At 34.5% G+C, this 13,200-nt stretch overlaps 1 protein-coding gene across 1 annotated transcript; it reads right to left on the bottom strand.

Annotated features, from left to right (window-relative positions):
• Positions 1–3,621: 3,621 nt before the first annotated feature.
• On the bottom strand, positions 3,622–12,136 carry LOC105445423. Its single transcript, XM_030993679.1, has 11 exons — positions 11,893–12,136; positions 11,390–11,494; positions 10,777–11,097; positions 10,097–10,345; positions 9,134–9,469; positions 8,552–8,763; positions 7,441–7,575; positions 6,840–6,993; positions 6,001–6,034; positions 5,256–5,548; positions 3,622–4,559 (listed from the first exon to the last, which is right to left on the bottom strand). The coding sequence occupies exons 1-11, from the start codon at positions 12,134–12,136 to the stop codon at positions 4,504–4,506; spliced, it is 2,139 nt and encodes a 712-aa protein (XP_030849539.1). The 3' UTR covers positions 3,622–4,503.
• Positions 12,137–13,200: the final 1,064 nt, after the last annotated feature.

The raw sequence follows: 13,200 nt of genomic DNA, 5'->3' as shown, positions 1-13,200 counted from the left end.
CAAATTATATCCAAACAAATAAAAATGATCTTGCTACCTAAATCGGAGCTGATATAAAGTTTCTTGAAACATAAAACAAATATATTGAAAATAAAAGTGGATTTTCTTTCGTAGCAAAATTCAACATCATTTTCAAAATGTTCCTTGTTCTGAACTAGCATCACGGCAGTGCTCTCAATACGTTTTGAAGGCATTCACACACGTTTATAGGAGGTATAAAGTCCCAAGCACGTTTTGCATTCCCTTTGGTTCCCAATTTGTTTTGCTGAAGGTCGTTAATAAGGGCAAACTTCAGAACAAAATGTTTGTGTCAATCAACTTTGAAGCCTCAAACCGACTCTGAAATGAGTGATTATGTAAATGGATCGGGCTCTTTACAACAAAACAAATAAGACAGTATGCAATCAGCAGCCTTGTTCTAACTTGACTTTTTAAAAGTAAGTTTACATTCGGTTGGGATCCATTTGACAGGTCTCTCAGGTCGCGGCCATGTATGATGATTATACGCAAAAATGTGCAATAATGATTACTTTATTACAACACTATTAGTTTAAATGGTAATTGCGGAACCGCAACTAAAATGTAACCACAACATAATACTAACATTACTGTATATATCTTACTAATATGTTCATGGTCATTGATACAATACTCCCGAAACGGCTTTTCTACAACCTTACTATGGTTTAATACAGATATGTACTCTGCATTTTTGAAACTTGAATATAGTAGCAATTCAACATAAAAAAACGTTGACACATCATCAAAATAAATCCAAGTAATTGTTTTCACAAGTACATTGTAAAACAAATGTCTGCAAGTCATTGAGAAATGTTGATTATGTTATAGGAATATACATGTGGATGATTAACTTTCAGATATAGAAATTACGTTCTTTCAAATATATTTATTACAGATTATATGTTTGGTTTTACCGCTGTACATCTTGGTATTAGAACCGTGACAAAATCTAAATTTTAGACATGTTAGAAACGTTAAATAATTGTAAATGCAGTCAAGGCGGTCATTACAATTTCGAAAGAAATATAAAATGACTATATATAATATAAAGTATGTTGACTATAAGAAATTGAAACGTGGACAAAATATATACTGATATCAAATTATTTTGGAGAGTAAACCATGAATGACCATATCATATAAAATAAACTATTACAAGGAAAAGAATACATATACAAATCATAACGATATGCAATCTTGCTGAAAATTGTACACATTAGGAAAACACTGCACATACATGTGGGCACATATGGGATATCACACGTGTGTCATCAAAACATATTTCAAACACTCAAACTACTTGTTCATACTTTGAATATGATAGCATTGTTATGAGTAGTCATCTTAAAGTGGCATTGCTCAAATGATATTCTTTGGCCTAAATGAAATGAATGCTAATCTCATAAAAAACAGTTTGCCTAAACCACACAACTTAACTGTAATTCTTATTCAAATGATGTATAGCAATATAACAAAAACAGTTTCATAAAAAGTTACAATAATGAAACTATCCGCTGATATTATTGTTTTATGTACATGATCACTAAGGCAATACAACTGGAGAAGTGTTCATACAAAACTTAGATTCATGATAGCAAAGCACATATTTACTGCAATTATTACATAATGAACATGACAATTCCAGCAAATGAGAAAAACCTTAAAAACAAAACATACTCTGAAATTAATAAGCTAGCTTATATACATGTTTTTGTAGTTTTCATACAAACTAATAATAACGCTTATATTCATTTCGGTTATCACCTTATATACATGTTCATCATAGAAACTTGCCATTAAGAAAATATTTTTTGTAATTATTGTCTTATATACATAATCATTGTAGCAATAGAACTGAAAAGTCTTCATAAACGTTGACATGAAGATAACATTTTCTGTAATTATTGTCTTTTATACATGATCATTGTAGCAATAGTACTAAACAGTCTTCATAAACGTTGACATGAAGATAACATATTTTGTAATTATTGCCTTATATACATGATCATTGTACCAATAGTACTAAACAGTCTTCATAAACGTTGACATGAAGATATCATTTTCTGTAATTATTGTCTTATATACATGATCATTGTAGCAATAGAACTAAACAATCTTCATAAACGTTGACATGAAGATAACATCTTCCGTAATTATTGTCTTATATATATACATGACCATTGTATCAAATCAAATGAAACACTTGTTATACAGCCTCGTGGTTAAAAAATATATCTGTATTGATTGTCCTATTAACATTATCATTATTCTAGCAATACAAATTGAAACGTTTTTAAACCACCCAATGATGAACCATATATTAATTGTCTTTATTACTTCATGCGCAACATCATTGTAGCGATGTAGTAGTCAGACAACAAATTTAATATGTTATGTAATTATTACCATATGTATATGATTACTGTAGCAACAGCACGGAGAGAGTATTCAAACGACCTTACAGCAACACAAGTATATACTGAGATTATCATATCATGTAAAAAATTACTGTAGCAAAAAACTGAAATAGAGTTCATACAACCTTACAAAAAATATAATATCTACTGCAATAATCATCACATGTAAATTACTTTTGTAGCAACGGAACTGGAACAGTATTCATGCAACCTTACAACAACGAAAATATATTATGTAATTAATATTTTATGTACATGATAATTAATGTAACAGTCCACAGTATCGATATACAACCTTACAATGAAGGAAATATTGACTGCAATTGTTTTCCTATATACATTGTCATTGTTGAAAGAGAACTACAAAAGTATTCATACAAACTTATAATGAATAATATCTTCGGATATTATTATCACATGTACAGTATTATTGTAGCAACAGAACTGAAACAGTATTGGTACAACCTTACAATAAAGAAAATGTTTTCTGTAAGTATTATAATATGTATATGATTATTGTAGCAACATAACCGACCGAGTATTCATACAACCTTTCAACAACTAAAAAATATATATATATGTATACTACGACTATTGTAGCAACATAGTAATGATTATGAGTTTCTATGAACACTAGCAAAATATGTTGGTTTCCTTTCTAAACTTAATTTATATTGCCTAGTAATGTTTTTTATATTCTGTTCAATAGCCTTTAACATTCTACTACATCTAAACTACTGCAACTATATTTGGGTAAATACTTATAAATCACATCTGAAAAAAATATATGTTTTACAGAAAAAGTCTCTAAGAAATAAAAACAAATTCACAAATGCAAAGTCCAAGTATACCACTCTTTAAACAGATGCAAATCTTGCCTTTATACGATTTGATTACATTCGATACTCTAATTTGTATGTACTCTGTAAGGCATAACATTTTTCATGTGAAATACAGTAATATGTTTATCCCAATTAAAATATCCATTCATATGCTACAGGTCAAAAAGAACATTTTCATCATCAACCCGAAGTAAGTCTTACTTCTTCCCTCAATTCATTAAATATTGCAGGCGTGAGAAAATGGAATAAATTACCCAATTCTATAAGGATCAAGTTTATCCTGTTTTAAAAAGCTTTGTCGAAAATTCCTATTTGAAACTCTCTAACGACAGTTTCCATGTAGCTATGTGTGAATATGTGTGTACAAGTGTGGGTATGGTGACTGAATTATATTTAATTGAATTTGTTTTTGTGGGGGCCCAATTTACTTCTTTGTGGTCCTGATCATAATGCTTGCTTTGTATTTTGTATGTATTCTATTTTCTATTGTATGTTTTGCTTTTACATGTATATTAATGGTTAATAAATTAAATAAAACTGAAGTCAATTCAATTATTGCACCAACAGACCAGAAACGGTATTCACACAACCTTACGATAACGAAAATATGTAATGGTATTATTGTCACATGTAAATAATTTGGGAGTGTGATGCCTAATGGATCAGAGGCATGGACTCTGAAAAAGGAAGACATTAAACCGTTGAGAGTTTTGACATTTCAATGTGGAGGAAGATGGCAAAGATAGGTTGGGTGGATAGATCAAGCGATAAATGATAATGTTCTACAAAAAGCGTGGAAGGAGCGGAAGTGTGCAATAACACGAGAAACAGACAAAATGAATTTGGCATGATGAATTTTGTTGAATATCATTGAGGGAAAGATGGAAGGAAAAAGGAACAAGGCCTACGAAGGACGTATTCTAAACAGGAAGATATTTATATACCCCCTCCCACACACACACATGAAAAAATCATATACATGTTTACCGATCGTAATACTTCATACCTCAACCGCCTTCTTAAAAATGAAATAGATTTAACAAGAAATCATCATCAAATGTAGCTTAACTACATGACTCCCAGCATATGGAAGGGAAGAAATAGCAACTTCGAGATTCAGACTGAAAATCATGCAAACTTGGAGTACAGGTTTAGACGTAGGCTGAATGCACAAACCAATTGAATCCCTTCTTGGTCGTGGGACATTTAAATGACAGGTCTGCCTACTTCTTTGACTCCCATACTTGTTTGACTTTTGCAAAGCGCCTCCTGCTACTCACTAAAACGAAATACAAAAGAAAGAAAATTAAATAATTTAAAGATATGGACGTGTTACAAACTTTTGGTTCACAAAAGAAAAAAATTTGGAAGAAAAGAAGGAATTTAAATAATTCGAATATTTAGATTTGTTATGGTTAAAAAAAAAATAGGGGAGAAGAAATATCTGGAATTATTTTATTGAAATTTAATCCTGAACTGACAGCCGTAACGGAAAATCATTTGTGTAAATGGTGTCGTTTAAAATGTACTGACATTATTTATTAGCGTTCCAATGGATTTGGAAGCATATATTGAGGTACTTTGGTAGCTCTGGACTATGATACGCCAAAAGGGCAATCAAATTTGGAATTCCCTACTGGACTTTCATGTGGCCATATGGGAGGTCCCAGGTTATATTACCTTGCTGGATGCTTTATAGGACAAGTTTGTTCCCCGACTTATTATGCTCCTTTCTGTGTGTATTAAATGGGTACCTATCAATGCTTGGGCAGTTTTTGAGATAGTTCCAGCACATATCAGATTGCTTCGCTAAATACTTCAGCTTTAATATTTCATTAGTGCCTTTGGCTATGGTTTGGAACAAGGGGGTTCGACAATATATCATCGTTTCCATCTTTCTAACAATATAAGAAATATAAACAATATACTATTTATTAGTGTTACAAAGCCCGAGAGAGTAGAATGTGGTTCTTACGTTCATGTAAGATGACCTCAGCTGCATGGCCTAACCCAGCATCTTGCAATGCCAAATGAAGTTCATCTACCTGCTCACTAGGTCGAACCTGTCGTCTCCAGTCACGTAGCATCTTACCAAAGCCTGACCTTGAGACACTATCGAGGTACACGTCTGTTTGGTCGTTGTGTTTCTTCATAGAGGAATAAGAGAGGCCAAGCTGGTAACCAAAGGTTATGACATCCTTTGGTGTATGGATCACATCGGCCAGGATCTCGAGAAGAATGTTGGATACATACTGCAATCGCCCTTGCCTGTAGGTCAGTGAATTCATGACATTCGCCGGGGGGGGGGGATGGAAAATGAAAATATGTAAACAAATACAATACGAGCTGAAAGATGTTTGGTAGATTCCTTTGTAAATATTGACATGAATCCTTGTATTTTGATAAATCACCATCACCACTCTCTATAGATCAAGAGTAGACTAACAAAAGTTACTTGTTTCTCACTAGCCACTAATTGAGGGTATTTGGAACGTTCTAGTCATGGGTTAAGAATGACAAATGCTTAGTTTGATGTCCATTTTCTGTTTAGTGTTACACAGCCCGAATCAATATACATAAATATCATTCTAGCAGCTAACTATAATAGCTTAAGACAGAAAGTTATAGAAAAGCTTTGTCTGAATGCCCATTTAATTGTCGTCCCTATGGCCTCCATGGTATAAGACATTGACAATGGGTGGTGATATTCGTTAACTTACGAATCTGTGTGTTCGACTGCATAATCCGGTTCATCTGCATTAAACAGAATAAAGCAATACAATAGGAATAAATTTGTTATTTCAGTATTCGGAATTGCTATGTATTAAAAATAAATAGATGTGTTTTGAAAGAAAAATAATCCAATGGTTTTGTTTTAAACAACTTTTTCAGAATTTCAGAGGATACGAGAGTGGAAAGAATTTTGCTAGAAACAGAGTGGATTTGGCGCGATATAAGTTACATTATTATTATTATTATTATTATTATTTCAGACCCGAACAGGGCTACCCTACAGCCATTCTTTGATTAAAAAAAAAATTGGCATTCAGTGTATGCTATATTTTATATAAATGATATTAATTTAAATTATTCTTATTGAATGCGCAGAATAACTGGGATACATTGGAGTTACGTAAATGAAAAATATGTAGGGCTTTTCAGGTAACTATTTTCAGAAATGACTCATGTACATATGTATAGTAGGGCTTTTCAGGTAACTATTTTCAGAAATGACTCATGTACAGTCTTTGAGATCAATGGTTACAATAAATGACTTATGTAGGGTATTAAAGATATCATGATACAGAAATGACATAACGGTATGTACGGTCATTGGGTAACTGGTTCAATAATAGACTTATGTAGGGTTTTGGGGGTAACTGGCAACATGAAGGACTCGGTAGGATCATTGAGGTAACTAGTTACAATAAATGACTTGTGTAAAGTTTTTGAGGCAACTCATTACATAAATGACTGACGTAAGGTCTTTGAAGTATCTAGCTACATTTGATGATGTGAAAGACACATAATATCCTTCTTCCTGATAATATTGGCTTACCTTCTTTGTAAACAATGAACTCTTTTTCTGCACGTTTTGCTGACCCTTGTAGTATGTCGATATGACCGTTCTTCTTTCCTTTCTCTTCAGGAGAGAACTGAAGCTCGAAGTTCAAAGGGCTGCACTTTCCACTGAGTATACTCTTGATGGGTATCTTGGTTTGAATATCGTTGGAATAATTATAATAACGATGACAGTAATAATAAAAAAATGTCATGATGATAATGATATTAATCATAAATGATAATGATGATATTAACAAAAAGAACAATAACAAAAACAACAACGGTAATAATAATATGATAAAAAATGAGTATATAATACTGATAATAAAAATAAACATTACAACATTATGTTAGCATGTGCATATGTGAGGGAGAAAAATGATCGGCAGAGGGAACATATCTGAATCGAGGATATCCTCCAATTTCGAAATTAAGAAAGAGGCTTGATAATTCAGTGACCGTTTAAGAAAAACATAACTTAAAAATGGCTTATTGTTGCACTTTTTTTAAAGGTCATGTGTAGAATTCAACTTGAAAAATTAACATCTAAGAAGAAGTTTTAACGGACCTTATGGAAAAAAATCAGGCATATTCACCGTTCTCTCCTTTCTTTTCGTCCCGTCGTCGAACACAATGTTTAGGTCCCTTGCTTCTGACTCTATAGAGAACGTGAATTCCTTCATGACCCGGCAGTAGGGAACAGAAGAACTCTTCTCTGTTCGTGTTATATCCTGAATAAACAACCAGAACAAAAATTTAATATTAATGAAGAATTCGGTCCCAAAATATGTCATCTATCTGGGTTTTTTAAAATATATTTATGGCACTATAGCTGAATGCTCACAGTAAATAACAGCTAGGCCTATCATGCCATTCAAAGTGATGCAGTTCCAAAACATTCTACATCCATATTTCAATGAGCTCCACTCCCCTCCACTAGGGAAAGGCTGGTCACAAAACCCTACGTCATGTATGAACTGTCAATTTATGTATTCATCCATAATTACCGTCTGAAGCAACAAGCATCGCAGTAAGATAATGTACAAGATTGCTCAAAATGGCACAGTAGATACTTCGTTGATGTCATAGTTCAGCATACAGATTTTAAACTTTAAAGTACTGCCCCCCCCCCTTCACACGTGCTATTACAATATGTATCCCATTGGCGTATTAATGCGGGGGGGGGTGTTATGGGTGTTCAATAACACCCCCTTGAACAACAGGGGGAGCTTTGGGTGTTTGGGAATGTCAAAAACACCCTTTACCTGTGTTTTATCTATGCCCCCCCCCCCCCTGACAAAAATGGGATTTATTAATTTAATATTTTTTTTGCTCAAGGGGGGGGGGGGGTGAATGTTGAGGGGGAAAAGAAGTGTTCTCCATCTGTTCACCCCTTCCTCCCTTCCTCTTCCATTCTTCTAATATTTCCATCATCCCCCTTCCCTAACACATATCATTCCCTTCTTTCCTCCTCATTTTCCTCCTCCCCAAGACTCATCACTTGCTTTGCCTTCCCTTCCTCTTTTTTTTTTCTCGTAATTATGATCTGATATTGTAGTCTGATACTGTTAACGAAATAATAAAACGTTCTTCGGTAAATTGTTCAGTGCAACCATAAGCCTGAACAGTCTGCAGAGGCACCATTTAATAATCACAGTATCAAAGGGCGCCCTCAGATGGTAGAAAAAGATCATCTGATATAAATACCTCTATACGGTTCATATAGGGATGAAGTAAGTACACACGTAGAGTTGGTCTCTCTGCAGGAGTCATGAATACAGGCTGGAAGACTACACATCTCAGCTGGAGTTCTTGAAGATCAGTCGATGACAGAGCCAAGACTTGAAGATGACGTGTGCAAAACGTTATCTTATCTTTTGAGATTTGTGATGGAGTCAAGTTCCTACGACCGAAAGTTCCTTTGCATAAGAGAGGAAAACAAATATTGATTATATTATCTTACTCCCTATGATATAGGCTTATTAGTAGAGTAGGAATTGATTTCGACTCAGTTCATGTTCTGATATTTGACTTCATTTAACCTTTGTTCAGGGAGTTGATTCAAATGGCATAGAGGTAATTTTTCTTTATTAATGAAAAATCATTAAATTTTACTGAACCGGCTTATTATTCTAAAAAAGGGATTCTCATTACCGGAAGATTATTATATATTTGGGATTTGAAATCAATTATTTACCTCATTGGTCACATTATTAGGATTCAAATTGAAAGTTAAGAAGGTTACTTTTTTCAAGAGAACAGAGTCGAAATATGTCAATGACTTTGTACCTGGTCCAGTTCTTGTGTACAAGATAACAGAATAGTCGTCTTTACGTTCATGGTGATTGGTGCAGTGTGGTAATACCACTGTGGCAGGCTTTAACAGTTCTTGTGTCAGAGAACTTTCTACGACTGGTGTAATGACTACCTCACCCTCCCGTACAGGAAGCCTTAGAGTGTCAGGAGTTGACACGCGAAGAGTAACAACTGATCTCATCCCTTTAGGTATAGCTCCTTCAGGGATAGAAACGGCAGTACCAAGTTCATCAAGGGTCAGTTCTCCACCCTTGTGATCAATGATGCCATGCGAGAGGAAAGGTATATAGCTTGGTTGGCATTTCATGTCTAAGGAGGATGAGAAGGAAAAAGTCATTTATAATCCCCATATGAAACATGAAGCAAATAGATTACAATTTACATATAACATAATCAAGTTGTGCCAAGTTTTTTTCTCCAAGGCAGTCTTTTGTTAGTGTTTTTACTGAAAAGCGATTGGGAAAGAAGTGTTTTGTAATGCATGTTTGCATGTAGAGTTTGAATAAAAATGAGCAATCTCGAGTCAGGATGTAATTTTTTTTTTTTTTTTAATGGTAATCTCGCTTTTCCAAATTTATTTCATTGGGACTCTGTTGTATAGAGTAAAGTATACTCAATGTTTTAAAAGATAGACATCAGTATAGCAAAAGCCCGAGATATTCTGGAAAATTCAAGGTCAATTCTTAGGTCTGAAAGATAACTGGTAAAGTGATAAGTTCCTTTCAATTGCGTGTTTCCTCATCTAGCAAGATGGTTTAAAGTAAGTTAAAAGTGCACAGGCTCCTGCCGATTTTATGAATGTGGGTTTCTGTTATAGTCAGGCAATAGTAAGTGAAAATAATGAATCTGTCAAAGTTTGTTTTTCTTCCACTGATCAAATAGGCCTACACAATCTAATGTAATGTGAAATGCGGTGTAGTTGTACAGTGGCACTACCTTCTGCTATCTTTACTGCTGCATCGTTAAAACGGAAAGCCTGAGCAATTTCCAGAAGCCTCTCTCTAGTCCCACCTTGGTGTACCCATTCTGTAAGCACCCTTAGAGTACTACGGCCAATCATGTGAGACGGGAAGGTCACAAATTTGCTCATGATCTGCAAAACGCCAGAAGGTTTAACGTTCAGGCGATGACACAAGTCCACTAGGTCTGTCTTGGTTACAATGGCTTTTGATATTTTTTCACGGCCTGTAGACAATGACACAAATGCATAATATTATGTCACTAGGAAGGAAAGAAAATATGTAGTTTAATGCAAAAACCATAACGATGGTGATGAATGAAGATATTGCTGTCGTCTTAAAATAGTGAAATCAAATGTAAAACATTGATGAATGTAGGGACAATTTTAAGAAACCAAAAGTAGTGTTCATGGTTTTAAAATATATTTTGGTAAAAATGTTTACCTACTAAAATTCGTCTCTACTACTGTATAATATACATAATTCTGTATTATTTTCCTATTGCCTTCATGTCAATAAATGAAATTAATGGAATGTGAAAAAGAAATGAAATGCAAGTTTGAACTTGAAACTTTTTCTTTTGAAAGGGTAAATATTGATTATTATTTTTTGTTATCAACACGATTACGAATTAAATGAGGCTTGATTCTCACTAACCTGCTTTGACATCTGGGATATTGTACTCTGAGAGAAGCTTAGCGAACTTATCTTCTTGCTCTTCCTTTTTCAAACCATTCTGCCAACTGTCTACGAGCTCTCCTGCGATCTTATGGAGTATTGACAAACTAGGTAGATCGATGGATCCAACAATGACGTCATCATTTACACGGAGGGCTTTCCCGAGTGAACATGCAGTTGAAAGGCTTTTCACTGAAAGGGCGACGCTGCAAAGCTCTTCTGTGCCTGGTACTCCACCATGTCGATCAAGGTCCTGAGGAGACTCCGAATGCTTTCCCGGAGATACACTGGGAACATCATCTTTGAAGAAATATGATTCGTTGATTTAAAATAGAACACTTTATGTTATGAAAATTGTTCAGTTTTTTGTATAGGTGACTTTGTTTAATTTTTATAGCCTAAGTTTGGTTCGAGATATTGAATCGATTATCCATACCGATTTGATATTACACACATTTGTAAAGGAAGATTAAGAACTACTCTTTCTTTACACAGTCTCAATATCACTATTATGATGACATTAACAGTACATGAAGTTCATACGCTTTTATGATTACACAAAGATGGACCTCTAAATTGTGAGTCTACTTACCACAAGCTGTAGTTACAATGATCTCCATATCTTCAGGCTCACAAGGTTCATTTGGTTTTGTCTTTTCCACAGGAGTTGGTTCTAGTTCACGAGAACTACCTTCGTCTGAAAAAAGACACATCATTACCTAAACGTAGTAATCTAAAATCGTCGCTTTAAAATCATTTATACAACTTTATAACACGCCATGGAATGTGTGAAAATCTTACATATTTCTGCACATTTAGAGAAATATATTATCCTAATAAATGGTGTCAAAAAGTGACCTCCCCGTTCTCAAGAGACTCTAACATGGTTCCCTTTTATTGTACATGCTATTGTCTATTCGACTGAATACTCTATTGAAACTGGTGCATGTAAACATGTATTGTGCATTTGCAGATTATTGCACGGATTCTTCTTATCCTCAAGATTTTCCTCCACGAAGTCCTGGATAAACAAAAAGAAATACTATAAAGCGTTTCACAAAAAAGTTGGCATGATTTTAAGCGTTACACCCATACCTTCTAGGTTCTCCACATTCGGTACTGCTTGGACAGACTTCCAAACAAGTTTTAAAGTCTGAATCGCTTCATTCCCTGATGTTTGAGATGCTTTCCATTTGGAAAGCATTTGGATGTTAGCGTCTTTCCTGTTAGACAGTGTCCGGTGTTGTATGTGTTCAAGCTCTGTCTTCTTGAGACCCAGCTTTTCGCCAATCTCGGAAAACTGTTGTGGTTTGATCTTCCTGGAGAATGCAAGAATCATCCTGATCGCATTTTTTTTTTTTTTTGATCCTCAAAATTTTTTCAATTTGCACCCCCCCCCCCTTGAGCGCCAGGGGGGGGGGGGGGGCCCAACCCCCCTAAAAGGTAAAAATCACGTGATTTTACATGATTTTTTTCTCAAGGGGGGGGGGGCGCGGCCCCCCCCGGGCCCCCCCCCCCCCTGGATCCGCCACTGTGCGTAAGCATGTATATATTCAATTTTTTCTTTGTCTTTCTTTCGCCTCCCCCTTCATCTTCCTTTCTTTCCTCTTTTTTCTGTTTTCACTCAGTGTCATATCTAAAGTTTAAATTTGTACTATTCTAGTTAATGCAATCTTCCAGTATACTCATATTCCTTTGACGAATACACATAATATTGTATTATACCTCTCCATGTACTTAGTTTAAAGTGACTAAATTGTTACCGTATTATGTACTTGTACCAATATAAACAAGTACAAAGAGACAGAAGAATTGGAATTATAGACTCACCCAGCAGAACCGATGTCTGACGTACGTAGATCAAGTTAAGGAGACGATATACATGTAAGGATATAAGGAAATAAAGAGGAGACTATTTTAACTTTTAAGCTGATAGCAAGGTTGGTCTGAAGTTGTTTCTCCTCCCTAACTATTCTGTCATGAATTTTTTAAGTGCTTGATAATTAAGCAGCGAGAATTAGTAAAACTACATTTAAAAAAATATATATATTTCTTCAGGATATTGCAATTAGAAGAATTTGAGTAAACTACAATTTCCGGATAATCTACTCTTTTCTGTGACAACTATACATACGGTTTTAACTCATGACTATGAGATAATGTGAAATAAATCATACGAAATATTTTAAGAGATCATCACACATTCATAAACGTATAGGATTACTTTGAACATAAGTGCCCTCATTGTTTCATTGTTTCTTTCTTTGTTAGGTTGAATACCTTCAGGTAGACATTTGCTTCGTATTTGTTGTTACCCTTTTGGAATAAATTAACGTATTCATACCCCCTTATTCTTCTATATTGGTAGCATACTAATAGCTATCGACAACACAATCAATAACG

This window comes from Strongylocentrotus purpuratus, unplaced genomic scaffold (genome assembly GCF_000002235.5).
Source record: "Strongylocentrotus purpuratus isolate Spur 01 unplaced genomic scaffold, Spur_5.0 spur5_scaffold_20, whole genome shotgun sequence".
Classification (NCBI taxonomy): domain Eukaryota; kingdom Metazoa; phylum Echinodermata; class Echinoidea; order Camarodonta; family Strongylocentrotidae; genus Strongylocentrotus; species Strongylocentrotus purpuratus.
This window is presented reverse-complemented; position numbering and strand designations above follow the sequence as displayed.

Coding starts and splice junctions, on each gene's coding strand:
- LOC105445423 (XM_030993679.1), bottom strand. CDS start 12,136: ATGATTCTTGCATTCTCCAGGAAGATCAAACCACAACAGTTTTCCGAG. Junction 7,576..8,551: donor CCTATATGAACCGTATAGAG/GTATTTATATCA, acceptor TTGTTTATTCAG/GATATAACACGAACAGAGAA. Junction 4,560..5,255: donor TGAGGTCATCTTACATGAAC/GTAAGAACCACA, acceptor ATTTCGTTTTAG/TGAGTAGCAGGAGGCGCTTT.